This window comes from Periophthalmus magnuspinnatus, chromosome 2, assembly GCF_009829125.3.
Source record: "Periophthalmus magnuspinnatus isolate fPerMag1 chromosome 2, fPerMag1.2.pri, whole genome shotgun sequence".
NCBI lineage: Eukaryota > Metazoa > Chordata > Actinopteri > Gobiiformes > Gobiidae > Periophthalmus > Periophthalmus magnuspinnatus.
The window spans coordinates 10,318,002-10,334,824 of NC_047127.1; the positions used below are offsets into that span (position 1 = coordinate 10,318,002).

The window sequence follows — 16,823 nt, forward strand, 5'->3', positions numbered from 1 at the left end:
TAAAAAATCATTGATGGAATAACCTGTTCATTCAGTATATTCAGGTGTCAGCTGACCTCATTCTTTGAGCACAGACTGTTACTGAACCTCGACCTGACCAACTGCAGCAACCCCAACATATTTGCTTAGTTAAATCCAGGTGGTGACTTTTTTTCTGGCCAGGCAGTGTATGATACTAAATTTACAAGGAATTGTGTGCATGCAAAATGGCCACTAGAGAGCAGTGTTTCTCTGCATATGATTTGAATCTATGTATAAAAAGAAATCAGGGCATCTTTATTTTTTTAATGCAATATCCAAGGTGTATTTTTTAAGGCACATCCATGTTACAATCGATCCATATAGATACACCATCACAATTTTACAAAGGTAGTCAAAGAGAAAATCCACAAACGTTAAACCATATCATGATTCGTTTAGGATTGGTTGAATTGACTCTTGTGAGCTTTAAGCCAAAAACAGAGGAGTTGTGTTCTGTTTCATTCTTTGTTTGAGTAATCCTTTATTATTAGTCTGTCTACATCCCCAAAGCTCAAAATACTCTGTTCCACCTTGTGATGTCATGAAGTGGTATTTTTCAAGTTAACAGCCACCTTTTACCTTTTGTAAAAACACACGGACACAGGAGGGTGAAAGGGCATCTGACACACTGGGATATAGGAGGATGAGAGGGCATCTGAGTACACCACTTTGTACTTACTTAATAATAATACTAGTTGATAATAATCATCTTACCCGACATATTCTTCTGTCTAAGACTTTTGTCCATTTCTGCCATTGCCTTCACCCAAACTCTCCCTCCAGCCTCGTGTAATCTTGAACCTCGCGTCAATTTACACGCACACCGTCCATTATTCATGCGCTTTGGAGACGCATGACCCCGCGCGCGCTGTGGAGGATTGCGCGTTTTGTTGACCGTCTCCAGGTTACGCACGGTTACGCACGGGGCCGGAGCAGATGCAGACCACGGCTCCTCCACTCTCTGCCCTCCTCTGCGGCTGTGATTTGGCCCCTCGCACTCGGGAGCAAACGGAAACATGTCTTGGAGCTCCATTCCGCACTCTGTAAAGCGCTGGCAGCTCCATGGCACGGACTACGAGCCGCAAAGAAGTCAGACGAACCAGAGCCACAGCACCGTGTTTAGCGCATGGACCCCCCTCAACCACAAGAAGAACAACCTGCAGGTCAGAAGACAGATACACATGGTCAGGCTACGTCTTCTTGGAGTAGTTTTTGGACTGCGTATTTCGCTTCTATTGGGTAATAATTAGTTTGTAACAGTATAAGGTTTTGGTTGGGTTGGCTTTATCTTGACAATATGAAATGATTTGAACGTGTTGTGTTGTGTAGAAAGATGAACTGAGACACTCACGGGGGGTTACAAATCAGGAGAGGATTTAATATCTGTATAAAACGTATAATTATTACAATACAGATAACTCCAGGTCTCATAACCCCGCACACGTCTTTCCTTTACTTTCCTCATTGCAACCAGGGCCGTCCCAGACAATAAGCAGACTGAGCAGTTGCTTAGGGCCCCAAGGCCACCAGAGTCCGTAGATTTATATTGAAAATAATATAAGATAATAATAATATAAGTTTTATTGGAAACAGGGCTTGTGTGTTTACAGCAGCCTAAATATCCCTCTCAAACAATTACATTTGTTTTATATCTAGAGTCGCAAAATATCTGCCGCTGCTACATTTGTTTTTCAGTCGGGCAGAGGTGAGGGCAGCTATGTGTTTACACCGGTGCAAGGACCCAACATAATGTAACTGTCGCCAACTGGAACATATTAAAATCCACCAAAAACTTGTCTAGAATTCTTGACCCTCCTTATATGTTTGTTCTGTTCTTATATGTTTGTTCTGTTCTTGTGACTGTGGTCGTTGTGACATTCTGGAGGTTTTCAGTCTGATGTTCATATAAACACAAATACAATTGGTCAAAGTGATGAGATCAGAGTCATAATGTCGTCAAATGTGAATCACCAATAGCTGAACCAGGAGGCATCCGCTGTCGGGGGCCCCAGAGACAAATTCAGCTTAGGGCCCCCTGAAAGCTAGGACCGGCCCTGACTGCAACTCCTGTGTTTTTACAATACAACTAACTACAATGGTACACTAAGTGAATGAAAGGATAATGTAAATGGTTTCAACGTTTTTACCACTTTAAAGACAATTTATATTTGTAATGGTATCCCTGTGTTGTATTTGTATTATGTCTTTATTTGATGTAAAATATGTAAAACACTACAAGACGCATCTGCTATTTTCAACACTTTTTAATATATATATAAATATATATATATATATATATATCTCACATCTCAGTTTTAAAACAATTATTAAGCTGTTGCAAAAAATACAACTTGCAGAGAGAGATGCTTTTTTCCAAAATTATTGCAAAAAAATGATGTGCCGTAGTTATTGCGATAGCTCTTGTTATCGCGTTAGCTCTAAAATGATACAGTCGGTGATGTTGATGACATTCAGAGGAGCTCATGGGGGAGTTTCAGGGCATAAACTTTTTTCTCTTAATTGATAATTTATGGACAACTTTGTACTTCTGCTCTAGTAATATTATTTGGAGGTTTACAGTTTACAGTTCTATTTTAATCTATGAGTCATGTGATGGGTCAATGTGAAACATGGAGGAAGTGAAAATGGCGCCATCCTCATCCCTTTGAGCGCATGTGCCTAGTTTTTAATTTTATATTTATATTGATAATAAACTCATATATGCTCATGGGCATGAACATGGAAGTATGCACATATCATTGTAAGTTAGCAGGCTGCTAGCATATGGTTTAACCAGCCCCATGTTAATCATACTTGTTTATAGTGATGGGATTTTGGGCTTTTTTATGAGAATCTTTTGGATCTGTTCATTTGCGTTTACAGAACTTGACGCTCCTGACGCCCAGTCTTTTGAACGACTCTAATGGACTGGCTCTTTTTATATATACCACCCTCATCGGGCTCATCTCTGACGGCGATGAGTCGGCCTACAGGAGGGCGGTGTTCAGGCGCAGCAGCAACAACCTGGAGCTCAAAACCCACAAGACAGTGGAGATGATTGTGGACTTCAGGAAAGTCACAGCTCCCCTGCCTCCCCTAACCCTGACGGACTCCCACTGTGTGGTTCGCTGGGGCCACTGCCAGGGACAGAGACTGCAGCGCATTGTGCCTCTGCTGAGAAGGTGATTGGCTGCAGCCTTCCATCGCTACAGGACCTGTACGTCTCCAGGACTCGGGGGCGAGCAGGCCGTGTAGTAGCTGACACTTCTCACCCTGGACATGGACTATTTGGGCCACTTCCCTCTGGCAGGAGGCTACGGTCCATTGGGACCAGAACCTCTCGTCATAAGAACAGTTCCTTTACCTCTGCCGTTTGTCTCATAAACACTTTGTAATATCTGTACCATTGACACTTTAGAACAGGGGTGTCCAAACTATGGCCCGGGGCCCAAATGCAGCCCTCAGACCATTTTTTATTGGCCCTCAGGCCTTCAGTTGAACTGGCCCAAATGATCATAAGTAGTACTTTTTATGGCAAATTTGAGTAATCCTACCAACATAACCTAAATAACATCACATTGTCATACAGACCTAATAATAATATTTCAAGTCTTATTTAAAGTATGTTAAATGCACCATCTGAATTATCCACTGTGTTGACTACTGGTCAGTGGCCCTCCATGTCAAATATTTTTCAAGATATGGCCCTCAGTGAAAAGAGTTTGGGCCCCCCTGCTTTAGAAATCTGCACTAAACTAGCACTTTACAATACTGGTCACCTTAATAAACCATGTTTGCACTGTTGTTATGCTGCTGTTGTATTTTTATTTTATTTTTAAACATATCTTTTTAACTTTATGCATGCCCTTATTTGTACTTATTCAGTGTTTTTTCATGTTGCACTTTATCACCAAAGAGAGTTCTTAGTTTGTGAGCTGTGCTCACTGACATTGGCAATAAAAAGTCTTCTGATTCTTCTTCTGATATGTATTTACATGAGAGAAGCCACTGTGAGAACTCATTTGATCTACAAACTAATCCCAGAGAGAAATAAACAAGGCTCAGATGTGTTTAAAATGGTTCATGTGATCCGGTTCTTACCGTACATGTTAAGGAATCGTTCAAAAGAGTCAACTCATTCACGACACTCACATCACTTGTTTAAAGCCATAAAGTTATGTAAAACTTATCCTATGTGTGGGCAGAGATACAATTTAAATGGAAATATTTGTGGGGTTATGATAGAATAGAGACAACTGGTTTTAACTTAATTTAGATTTTTCGTCTTGTTCCGCTGTTGTGAAGCTTCAACCAATCAGCATCAAGTATTTGTTGGAATGCTCTGATCGTTGGTTCCGATGGCTTTCAGTGAGAGTGTGAATCTGTTGAGAGCCAGGTTTCTTTAACGTGTGTGTATATGCTGTTGTTGACCTGTGTTCTTGTGTGTAGTTGTTTGAGAAGAGGATCGGCCTGGTGCTGCACTGGTTTGACCTGTGGACCGACACGCAGCGGAAACATCTACTCCATTCACTGCTCTCCAAATGCACCAAGTCACAGCTCAAGTAAGATCAACTACTAAGCTAAGTGGAGTGGTTATTAGTAGACTGTCATTTTTTATAAAGTGGCTCTATCCATAGACTTGAGAAGTGGACTGATCGACTGTGACCCATAGTGTTTGCTGAAGCCACTTAAGGCCGGCAGTTATAGTGGCTAATTTTAGTTCCATATTTCAAAACCAATGAGGAGCAAGGCTGTTGATGCACCACAGGTTTCCAAAAGAGAGTGCAGCTGCAGCCGTTATATGGAGCGAAAAGTGAAGCTTATAAAAACATGTTAATACATCGTTTTCGGTGAATGTATGTAAAAGGTGTTGATCTAAACATGTCATGCGTTAGCGGTTAGCCCCCCATACAAGTGTGATGTGAAGTATTGTGTTGGTTTGATTGTCTCCAGTCAGTTTCTGTATGTAAATCAACATTAAAGGTATTACACATTATCTTCCATGAATATAAAATTGGCATGTTAAAAACATGGCAGACACTTAAGCAAATAGTCGAACAATGCATCAAAAATATTAAATCATATCTAAAAACAGCTACTCTGCAAAAATGTATTTGAACATCTTAAAGCAAACTATAACAAAATACACAAGTGGGATCATGTGTGGCTAATGCACTTTAACACATTCTCCAGAAATCCAATGTTCCTTCAAGATGGTTTTAAGTGCTGGTTCCTGTAGTCAGAGCAAAATTAAGACAATTAAAACATGATTGGTTTAGACCAGTGGTTCTTAACCTGGGTTTGATCGAACCCTAGGGGTTCGGTGAGTCAGTCCCAGGGGTTCGGCGGAGGTCAAGACACGCACCAGACTCATATGATTCGCGGACTGCGAGCGTCTCCAGACGCTGGCCGTGTCCTAATTCGACAAATGCACCTTTGCTGTGCCTATCGAACACTGCTCACTCTAAACTGCGCGCGTGCTCAATTGCGCACTGCTGACACGGTCTCCGCGCACAGAAAATCTGTACTGCGCACAAAAAAATCGAACCGGAGTTGAAAATAAAATAAACACACTACAATTCATTCTGCGCTATTTTTCAGTGTGAGTCAGTGAGTGTGACCGGGGACGAGCTGCTCCGGCCAATTATGTGATTCACATACGTATCTGCGCAGTTTATCCACGTCATTGACAGGCTCCTCATGCGCCGCTACCAGAGTTTTAGCCGATGTGGCCGATGTGGAGTGAAGACTCGCTGAAGATTCTAAGGTCGTTTTCACACCTAATAGTCCAGTAGACTCGGTTCGATTCGGGACCAAAATTGAAACATTAACATTTTCAACTGAAGCGGTTTGCTTTCACACTGCTTTTTGCCAAACGAACCAAACCTTTTGAGAAGCTTGTCTAATCCTTCACATGTGGTGGCGCTGTACTAAAAACCATGGAAGGAAACGAGACAAAAAACCATGAAGAAGAAACGCCGCTCGTCTATTGGTCAATACAACGCAACTTCTTTTCCGCAGGGAAATGTAAACAAAATTACTTTTGTCCTACAGTGCGGGGGGATCCTACTGCTTTCATTTTTTCACTTATTAATTTATAAACCTCGTTGTTTTTGTGCGTGGTCACGAGTAACTGACATATATTTTCGTCAGACCATATTTCTATGAGGGCTTTTACCTCCTCTTCACTCCACGTCTGACAACGAGCCATTTCTCCGCTCCGCTAGTTTTGCACCCGTGTTTGTTTTGGTTTTATTTACCCAGAATGCTCTGCATGTAATCCGCTTCCTGTCTTTGGAGCGGCCTGTGGTCCGCTTGGCGTTCACATATGCATTCGAACCGTACCGAGACCTAGGTTTTTTGGCGGACCAGAGTTCGCTTTTTTTGGACCGTATCAGAGTTCGATTGCGCATTCACACCTGACCAAACAAACCGGACTTTGTGGCCAAAAGAACTAGAGTTCGATTAAAGCGAACTAACCAGTGCTAGTGTGAATACGACCTAAGTGCTGTTTAACCCCTTAATGTCCCGACGGCCCGCCCTCGGGCAAAGATCCGCGCGTAAAATTACACGCGCGTAATTGCGTTTTACGCACTGTTTTGCAGCAGTTTTGCGTTTTAATGACGAAACGGACAAAACAAAGGAAGTACGCTACCGAGGACACTGTGGATGTTTGTACAAGTTAAACTAGAGGCATCACGGACCTGGAGCGGTTCGTGGAACCGAGTGAAGATCTCATGATGGACTCAGGAGCAGAGGACCTTATGATTTGATGGACTGGATGCTGTTCCTGATCGGTAAGCGTGGTTTATTCTGCTCTTGACTTAATTGTGGGTCAAATGTGTATTATGTGTAATCATTAGCATTAGCTAATGCCAATCTGCAGTAATAGAGCAGCTGTGCAGATACAGATTCCTCTCTGTGTGTATTGGTCATTGATACTGTCACTTCGAACGGCATAAAAACATAGAACGACATAAAAACGAAGAAAAGGAACAGACTTTGCTGTGAAAATGACATGAGATGCACTTGCCAAGGGGAAGCCATGCATTTCTGACCTGGTCTCTCAAAGGCAACAGCAGAAGTCACACTGATTTGCAGTAAATATTCATTATTATTCTAGCCTGATGGAAATTAGATGATGGGTGTGTGTTAAATGTTAAAAATAATAAAAAGCATAAATACAGTAAGTTCATTATTGGAATACATAATACAATACAAAATTAAAATAATTTCAGTGTGGTAGTGTTAAAAAAGGTCATGTCTTTGTTAAAAGGTATGTATGTAATTTGTTGTGAGTTCATGCATTGTATTGGTTTTATTCTTTGAACACAGTGATGTTAATACACGGTTTATTTTGTGCACCAGTAAAACATACATATGGCTTGAATTTGAAAAAAATTATATTTTATTTTTCAATAAAGAAGGGTTCGGTGAATGTGCATATGGAACCGGTGGGGTTCAGTACCTCCAACAAGGTTAAGAACCACTGGTTTAGACATTTGTAGCAGAGTAACGTGTCTGCACTTTAACTTATCTTGAAGGAAACCACAAGTACTTGTTAATGTATATTTTATGAATAATTTTGAATACATTCCTCATAAACTACTTTTTTTGGTAATTATCTTGAATAACACTCTCAGGCCTGTCACAATAATCACTATATGAATGTATTTTTCAATAAATGAGAATATTTTCATGGTTGAATTTAATTGCATATATGTTCTTTTGAGTGGAATTTTAGTTATACTATGTATTATACTATAACATGAGCTGTATAAGGATAAATTATTAACTTGACAATGCCACCATGACAGTGACTATGTCGTCTTATATGTTTTTACTTTTCTTTCAGTAGTAGCATTTCTACTGTGGGCTGTATACTGTCTCCACTCCATATGGCTGTGAATGTGGCACCCCCAGATTTGCCAGCCAATACTGATGTAGAGTAATACATGTGTATATAAGTGTATATGTTGACATTTTAGACTGTTGTGGTTCAGATTTTGCAGGGATTTGTTGATTGAGACGCTCCCTGTCACGCGGGTGGACTTCACCACGGTGCTCCCCAGATTCCTGTCCCTATATGTGCTGTCCTTCCTGTCTCCACAAGACCTCTGCTCCGCTGCCCAAGTGAGCTGGAGCTGGAGGATACTCTCAGAACAGGTACACACTGAGCTGGCTGGCTGGTGACTATTTGGACTGTCCACATGAAACAAAAACTGGCACAAGATTCAGCGCTCTCCCTGTCAGTACAAATAAACATAAATGAAATGATTTTGTGATTTTAAAAAATGGTACCTTTATTCAAACACAAATTGCTGTCAGTTCAAAAGAGTTTTCAGTTTCTTTATGCATTTGTTTATTCAAAACAAATACTCCATATGCCCTTAATTGGACATTTATGACATTATCAAACAAAAACTTGAAGTAAAGGTATTGGCTTAAAATTCCTATATTACACCAAATTGACTCTTGTGAGCTTTTAGACACACTATAATGCCATTACTTCCTCAAAAACATACCTGGAACTGTGCTTTGTTTCATTCACACATGTTTGAGTAACCCTGGATTAAAAGGTTGTCTGCATCCTCAAAGTACAAAATGCTCCGTTACATTTTGTGATGTCATCTAGTGGTAGTTTTAACAGTTACCTTTTACCTTTAGTTCAGTATAGATTGGCAATTCCAGGGCTGAAATCATCCAAATGATTCTAGTGAAGGTGTGTGGAGTTTAAAAACACAGTAGAGCTTTTCCTGTATTACCACATGACATCACAAGGTGGAACAGAGTGTTTTCTATTTGAGAGAAGAACGCCGCATAAACATGTAGGGTTTGTGTGTCGTGTGAATGAAACAAAACACAACTCCAGGCCTGTTTGTGACAAGGAAACAACATTAACACATAGATCAGAAAATAGTGCAATAAAGGATCTTTAATAACAGGTGTTTTTATTGCACAATAAAAACTTGAACAACATGCACCTTTGCTGTGAATGGACCTATGTCTCCACAGACCAGACTTGTAACCTCTAGGTAGGTCTGCAACCAACTTGTCTCCATAGAGATCTTCTTACTTTACCTGGAACCTTCTGTCCTTTGAACTGCACGTCTTAGTTGATCAAAATCTCCAAATAAGATACAAATTTAAAATGTTCAAAAACTGCTCAGTATGCCAGCCAGTCGGCCACAAGAGCAGCCAACCACAACCATGACCGTATAACCTTATATTCATACATAAGCCTCCCTGCATATTCCTGCTAATTTACCCAGGAAAATGCCAGATCAAAAATGCAGAGAAATCAGTTGTACTTAGTTCACACAGTACAAAATGCTCTGTAAATGCCCTGTTCAGTCTGCATGTATAAATAGGGCTAAATTTGACCAAACCTGCTCTCAACATTTTTAGTTTGTTTAAGAAAATGGTTAAAAGTGATGACACAAATACTGAATCCACCTAACAATCCTCATGGTACCTTTTCCCAGGACTGTCTGTGGGCGAGCCGGTGCATTGGGAAAGGCTGGTTCCTCCCGTACACCCCCGCGGAGAAAGAGTACGGAGCCTGGAAGAAGCATTACGTCTCCTGCGTCTCCACTCTGGACTGGCTCACTCCCAGAGAAGCACAACAACTGTACGGAACGCTCAACGAGAGGAGGGGCGGAGCTACAGAAGAGGAGGAGGAGAGGAGGAAAGAGCGGAGGATACGAGACATCATCAGGGAAAGACTGCAGCATGAAAAGAGTAAAAACTGTTGGAATATATGAGGCTTTCAAATGTTTCATCATGTTTCATTTTTCCTCCACTTTAGCCATTTTTTAAGTTTGAAATTTGACTTCCTAGTTGGAAGTAGGGATGGGACGATAAACAATAATATCGTTTCTCGTGATAAAAATGGTTGACAATAATCATTTGTGGGACATTTTATATAATTGTGATAATCGTCAACAAAGATAATCGTCCTTTTATCGCCAAAATGTGCAGAAATCCACAGAGAAGCCAATGGGGGGACAAACGGGTCTTAGGGGCCCAGAATTGGACCCTCTTCCTATTAATTTGTATTACAGGGGGGCCGTGTGAGGCTTATTGCCCCGGGCCCCCAAATTTCAGTCACTGGCCCTGCTCATTCATAATATTCTCTCTGTTAAAAGTTATAATTATTCATATCCATAACAAATTTAATCATTATCGTGATATAATCGTTAATCGCAATCATTTTGGCCATGATAATCGTCACACAAAGCTTCAGTATCGTCCCATTTCCAGTTTGGAATTATGACAACGCTCGGGAATTCCATAACTGTTAGAACCATTTTTATTTTGTTGAAATAGTGTTTGAAGTATCAGAAAATTGGGCTGAACCTTTGGATAAAATTCTCCCTTGTGTGATATCGTCAGTGTTTCGGAATCTTCAACATATTTTTCAACTTTTCCTCACTAATTTCTTCTTGATTGATGTAAAACCATAATAAAGACGGGTATTATTCCAACAAATTAAGTTTGAAAAGAGAGAACCATAATAACCTGCCATATGCACTTCAATTTACAAGTGTTTTTATTGCGCAAAAATATATGCATTCTTACTGTGAGCAGGGTCGCCTCTTCTCAGATCTGACTTGTAACTTGGTCTGGTGGTATCACTTGCTTGTCTCCATGGAAAATTATAACCCTCCATCATAAACGTTACATACTGCACCTTTAATAGAAGTATTTATTCCATTTATTGTAATGTAATGTTGCAAAATTCTTTCCTATCCTATTCCTATTAATAGACTTTTGTCCATCTATCTAGTGGTAAATGAAATGATTGAATTCATAATTATTTCTATTAATCATAATTAATAATTTAAACAGATATTATTTGAGTCAGTATAATCCATCTTTGGTGTGGTCCCAGGTAGAAAGTGAGTGTCAGTCAGATCACAATAGGGTTAGAATGACCCATTATGAGGCCAACATGGGACAGGACTTATTTAGCTCAGATGTGTTAGTTTCAGTGTAGTGAGCTCCTCCCTTCAGACAGATATAAGGCAATTTCCACCAGTAATCTGACCAGAACTGACGAAGCGCCTTGGATGAGCAGCAAAACATCTTCACTCCAACAACTTTTTGTCCAGTTGACAGATTAGAATTTTTCTCTTACTATAGCTCAGAGCAGTATAAATCCTTCTTTATAACAACATTTGGCTTCTTTTTTTGGAACGTTTTTTTGCGCTTGCTCCTGAACTTTCAAGTGATAAGAGGTGATTTCATGGTTCTTTTTCACAATAATTCAATGATTGACAAGACTAAAATACAGGGTGTTAACAGATAAATCACTTTTTAAAGCCGTGTTTGATGTTAAATATTACAAATGATATTACAAATATGTGTATCTCATTAGCAGCTGTAATGGTAAATGAACTCTGTGTGTGTGTGTGTGTGTCTGTGGGGGTGTGTCGGGGTGTGTGGGTGCGTGTGTCTGTGTGTATGTCTGTGTGTGTCTGCAGGAGAAGTGTTGAGGACCAGAAGGCCATGGGGCAGCAGCAGTAAACTCCTCCACAGTGGATCAGTCCCTCTCAGAATGTCTCTGACCTCACAGGGCTTGGGGTCCTCTGAGCTCTGGCCTGTCTCTGAGACCCACCCATCTGTCCTGTGTCCCAGTCTGGAGGAGGGACGGAGCTCCAGGAGAGACTACAGCATGGAGAGGAGTGGGACTTACAGCTCAATCAGGTCTTTATTAGGGATGGTTGATATTTAGAGGTTACATTGTCTGCTGGCTATACGATTCGTTGATTTTGGTGTTGGCCCATATCCATATTCACTACAAATTTTTGCACTGCCCTATCCTCTGAATGCTCTTTTTGAACAGACTAGTGAGTCAAAATGGAAAGAGAAGAGTGTTATATGGCTGTATGTTTACATGAACAAATGATTTTATATCTCAAATATACATTGTGTTATTTTTTCTTTACAACTTTTTATCCTCCAGTGCATGTAAAACATAGTAACCACATTCTGAAGCTATGATATACGATTGTGTAATTAAAATGTAACTGTATTCTTTCAGGTCCCTTAGTCGATCTGCGCTCTCAGACGTGGTCTCCTCTAACCCTCAAACTGCCCCCCCTCTTCTTCTGCTGGTCTCTGACAGACTCTCGGCTTATGAGGTTAATATGACATGTGACATGTCCAGTGTAATTAAATACCAGTCCAAAGTTTGTACACACTTTTTAATTTATGTTTTTTTCTTTATTTCCATGATAATTTACACTGTAGATTCTCATTGAAGGCATCACAACTATGAATGGACATATATGGATTGTAGTAAACAAAAAAATTAACGCAAAACTTAACTTTTTTTAAAAATTTTGAATTAAAAAAAAAAAAAATTAGCCACCCTTTGCTTTGAACCCTGGTTTGCACTTTTGGCATTTCTTTACCCTGACGCGGCACAGCTGTGAAGGGAAAACTATTTTAGGAAACTTTATCATGAAACTCGTGATAAATCCTCAAAGTATCCACCCCTCGATAGCGCTGGGTGGATACTTTGCTTACTTTGATATATTTGCTTCATATATTTGATGACTTCTGTTTGTATCTAAATTGTAGAAAGTACTAAAAAAAAACAACACACAAATTAGATTTGAAATGAATAAAGGGTGTGTCCAGACCTGATGGGTTGTGTACAGTCAAATCCACTACTTACGTTGACTATAAAATCTTTATTTAACCATTTTTGTCCAGATGGTGCTGAGTGGGGCGAAGGCGGGCGTGGTTACCATCCTCTATGACCACCGGCACACGCTGTCCGCTCTCCTGACCCAGGTGGAGAGGGCTTTGTCTGGGCAGAGAGCGCTGAGGCTGGGGGTACTGGCTCCAGGCGGGACGGAGGGAGTGCAAATGCTTCAAAGTCAGTCCATAGCATCAAAACAGTGCCTCTAGTATTATTGGCACAGCTGTTAATGTGAAAAAAACAATAAAAACAAAAAAAAACAAAACCATACTATTCTTTGCCATTTAGGATTTCCAAAAACAAACCAAAAATTGATTAATGCTGCAGTGATCATATTCGTTATCTGATCCTTACAGACTCTAAAATACGACCAAAAGACCTTTTATACTGCAGCATTATTAAATCAAACTGTCAAAAAAAAGAATAAACAGTTTAGCCATGAATATGTTCTTATTAGAATTTCAAGATTTTTTTAAATTAAAAATGTAATTAAAAAATCTCAAAATAACATTGCCCGACTAATTGGAAAAATAAATGTTGGCAAGTCGACTTTTGAAATAATCCTTTGTTGTAATTCTAGAGTTTATACTAGAATTTAAACTAGTATAGATAATTAGATAATTAATAATGCATATTTGAAAATATGTCAATAAATGTAGCCCTGGTCGAGGGTTCTTGTCTCCATGGATACTTTAGTGAGACTTACAGGTGATTTTTAGCAGTGGAACATTACAGGCAAAGCAATGACATCTCTATTGAGACAAACAGGTGGCAGACCCTCCACCAGAAAAGTTACATAGTGCACTTTTAAAACAAAACTCTTATTATGTTGTTATAAAAAAGTGATGATTTTAGTGTATTCATCTGTTTTCCCAGGAAGTGAGTTATCCGAGCAGACTCTTTTGGCTCCTGATTACAGAGATTTCTGGGAGAAAATGTGTCTGTGGATCAGTCCGACAGAAAAAGGAGGAGGCATCGACATCTTCTGCCCTCTGGGTGCTTCAGGTGAGTGGACACATACACACAGGCTCTGTCTGTGTGGGTTTTCCAATTGCCAGGGTCCTCTGCTCCTGAACCACGTCATCAAAGCTCTGCCAAGTGTTAGCCCTCGACTCCTCTGTTTGGCTCATTTACCAAGAATGCACCTGTGACTCCTTGGCCACCTCAGAATGCTGCAAATTGCCCACAATGCACTACCATTTTCATTTTTTACAAACTTTATTTGAGCAGTAAAATTTTAAGTCATTACACATGAAAAATAACAAAATATTTAGCTGTTTTAGCCATCATTGCTTCAGCTAACACTATTATTATTAATTAAAATGAGGACAATTCTGGCAAGTTGAGCAAAATCTTTTTCAGAGGTAGACTGGAGATAAAATGATCATCTGAAGATGTTTTAGGCTGTGCTTCTATTTATTTAATGATGAGAGTAAATAACCTGGTAACACACTATTCACAACATACACGATGTAGTGACACATGAAAACTCTTGTGAATATTTTTCAGAAGCATTGATTTTTATTAAAACTCTGAGCATTCTATCACTTGATGCAGTACAGTTGCTCTCGTCAGACCCTGTTCCACATGGGCCTCATGTAGTGCGAGCGTTATCTCAGTGTGAGCAGAACACTTGGCTCTGCTTCGGAGGAGTAAACGTCAGAGGAGTGATATAAACTGATCTTTGGAGGAAGGAAATGGGGATTGAGAAACCTTTGCACATCCCCTGTGCACATATTGCTACATCAAATTCTAAAACGTGACCACAACCAGTTGAATTGAATAAACGTTTTTTTTTATCCCTCAGCTTCTGGAGTGTCCCTCATGCAGAGCCTCTCAGCCCTCACTGGGGTGGAGGTCCGAGCTCCCATGGGTCTATCCACCGGCAGCTTCCAAAACAGTGAGTCGTTGATGAACAAAAGATAAAAACGCTTATCTATAGCTGAATGATGGTCTAACTCTGGTCTGTGTAGTCCTGGGGGAGTGGTGTGACAGCAGCCTGAGCCCTCGTGTCTCGGGACCACCTCTCCATCGGCCCCCCTCCCCTGCTCTCCAGTACCTCCATGCCCCTGTGCTCCAAGCCTGGTGCACGCAGGCGCTGTGGGCAGAGCTCTGTCTGTCTGAGCTGAGGACGTTAGCGGGCAAAGAGCTGCAGTGGCTCAGTGCTCACACCAGGGGGCGTGCTCTAGGTATGAAGGATTTATTCCATTCTACTCAGGCCTTCACAATGTGCTTTTTAACTGTCAGATTGCAAATTTGCTGACAAGAGGTGTATCCGAATGTCCCCCCTAACCCTAATCCCTCATTCACAACTTGATTTCTGTAATAAAAAATCATTAAATTCGACTGCCACACAAGTATTTATGAACTTATAATAACCATCACACACTTTTGTCCAGATGGATCTCACGTAAACAAACTGGATTTTTATCATTTTTATCTGGGATGATGAAATTATCGATCTTTTAACAGCTCAAGCTAAGGTAAAGCTAGCAATGGTTTATTAAATAGTGGTTTATTCATAATCTGGAATCAACAGTGCGACAAACCAGTGCTTCAATCTGCTTTATTCAGTTGTGTTGTATCCAGTTAAAGACCTGTCACTGTCTGATATCATTTTTTCCAATTCTCGTAATGCATCGTGGTTTATATTGATCGATACTGTTACCAGTGCTGGATACTATTTTTCAGGGTGCATTGTGGGAAAGGAGTGCACTATTGGACACCACTAAAAATAGCGTGACCCCTAAATAGTGCCCTAACTAGGGAATAGTGTGGACATTCAGACACAGACCTGTTTATGGTTAATATCTCTGGGTCTATAGACATGAAACAAAAACTGCCGCAAAGTTGAGCGTCTTCTCTGTCAGTATGAATAAACAAAAGTGGGTGTGATGCTAACTGTAGGCACTGCTCTGTCTGAGGCTTTATTAGACTTTAATCTGAGCAGAAAATCCTTTGTTGAACCTACAAACTCCTAACAAGATCATGGACACTCGTATTGATCACAGGCTCCTGAAAATGTTTTGTTTAAATCTATTTTTTATTTTATTTTCAGACACTCGTAAAACTTTTTGACAGTGTGCATTGTGTCACCATGGTAACCGCTAAACATTCCACTGATAGAGATGCATGCAACACCCCCGGCTTGATGTCACTGCAAAATATCGATTCTTCATGCTTATAGGTCAATCACATTTAATACAAACACTGTTAAAGTTAAGTTTTTGTTGTAATATAGTGCAATCTAGGGTCTAGTCACTGATTAAAATGATTAGGTTCAACATTTGTGCACTTACCACTTGAATATTTCGTAACAAAGTACAATGTAATCAATAGGGAAATCTGTCTCTTGTCATACTCCCTCACCTGGCAGTATGACATGATCTCATTATAGATTGTAACCCCGATCTTATTATGCCACGTTCCAGTCTGAAAACAACTTTTACAGAAGCACGAGATGACTGAAGTAACTGTATGAACTCTCTTGTCTGTCTTAGGTCACTATTTCCAAGACAAAATCTTCCCCAAAGCTCTGCATATGTCCACGGCTTTAGACACAGCTCTGACTGAAGCTCTGACCGCTGCGACCGCACAAGAACAGGTACAGACGCCATAGGATCCAGTTCAACTCTGCGCTGAAGACACCTCCGATTTTTTATGTGAATAGTAGCCAAAAAATGTATTCAAGCAAGAGTAATGCAGTTTAAAGTAATTGCACAGGCAGAAGAATGAACAAGGGAAAAAGGGAAAAAACAAGAACTGAAAGAAATTAGACTGAACAGACTGTATAAAGAAGTGGACTGAGTGAGTGTGACGTCATCCACGGCGTTCAGCTCCAGTCAAATGAAGCTCATCGAGGCTACAGCAGTTACGGGGCGAATTTGGAGCAGAGTTCTATGTTTGGAATTCTGACCACGAGTATCATAGCAACCAAAGAGCCAATCTGGAGTGAGGTTGTTCAAGGTAATGCTCTTTCGCTTAGCAACGCTGTCAATCAAACCTGTTGCTAACGCCAGCGAGAGTGATCTCAGGGAAAGAAGGTGCTATGTTGGTCTGTTATTAATGTTTATATCTTGATTTACAGACA

The 16,823-nt window shown here is 40.3% G+C and overlaps 1 protein-coding gene across 1 annotated transcript in view; it reads left to right on the forward strand.

The window, feature by feature from the left end:
* Positions 1 to 1,037: 1,037 nt before the first annotated feature.
* LOC117384960 (epithelial cell-transforming sequence 2 oncogene-like) overlaps positions 1,038 to 16,823 on the forward strand; it is a 28,230-nt gene continuing 12,444 nt past the window's right edge. The window contains exons 1-12 of the mRNA XM_055228655.1: positions 1,038 to 1,184; positions 2,905 to 3,081; positions 4,471 to 4,583; positions 8,025 to 8,187; positions 9,507 to 9,762; positions 11,508 to 11,730; positions 12,068 to 12,167; positions 12,745 to 12,910; positions 13,610 to 13,738; positions 14,541 to 14,633; positions 14,707 to 14,922; positions 16,234 to 16,337. Of these exons, the coding sequence (XP_055084630.1) occupies positions 1,038 to 1,184; positions 2,905 to 3,081; positions 4,471 to 4,583; positions 8,025 to 8,187; positions 9,507 to 9,762; positions 11,508 to 11,730; positions 12,068 to 12,167; positions 12,745 to 12,910; positions 13,610 to 13,738; positions 14,541 to 14,633; positions 14,707 to 14,922; positions 16,234 to 16,337 (1,887 nt within the window). The remainder of the gene's footprint in view (positions 1,185 to 2,904; positions 3,082 to 4,470; positions 4,584 to 8,024; positions 8,188 to 9,506; positions 9,763 to 11,507; positions 11,731 to 12,067; positions 12,168 to 12,744; positions 12,911 to 13,609; positions 13,739 to 14,540; positions 14,634 to 14,706; positions 14,923 to 16,233; positions 16,338 to 16,823) is intronic.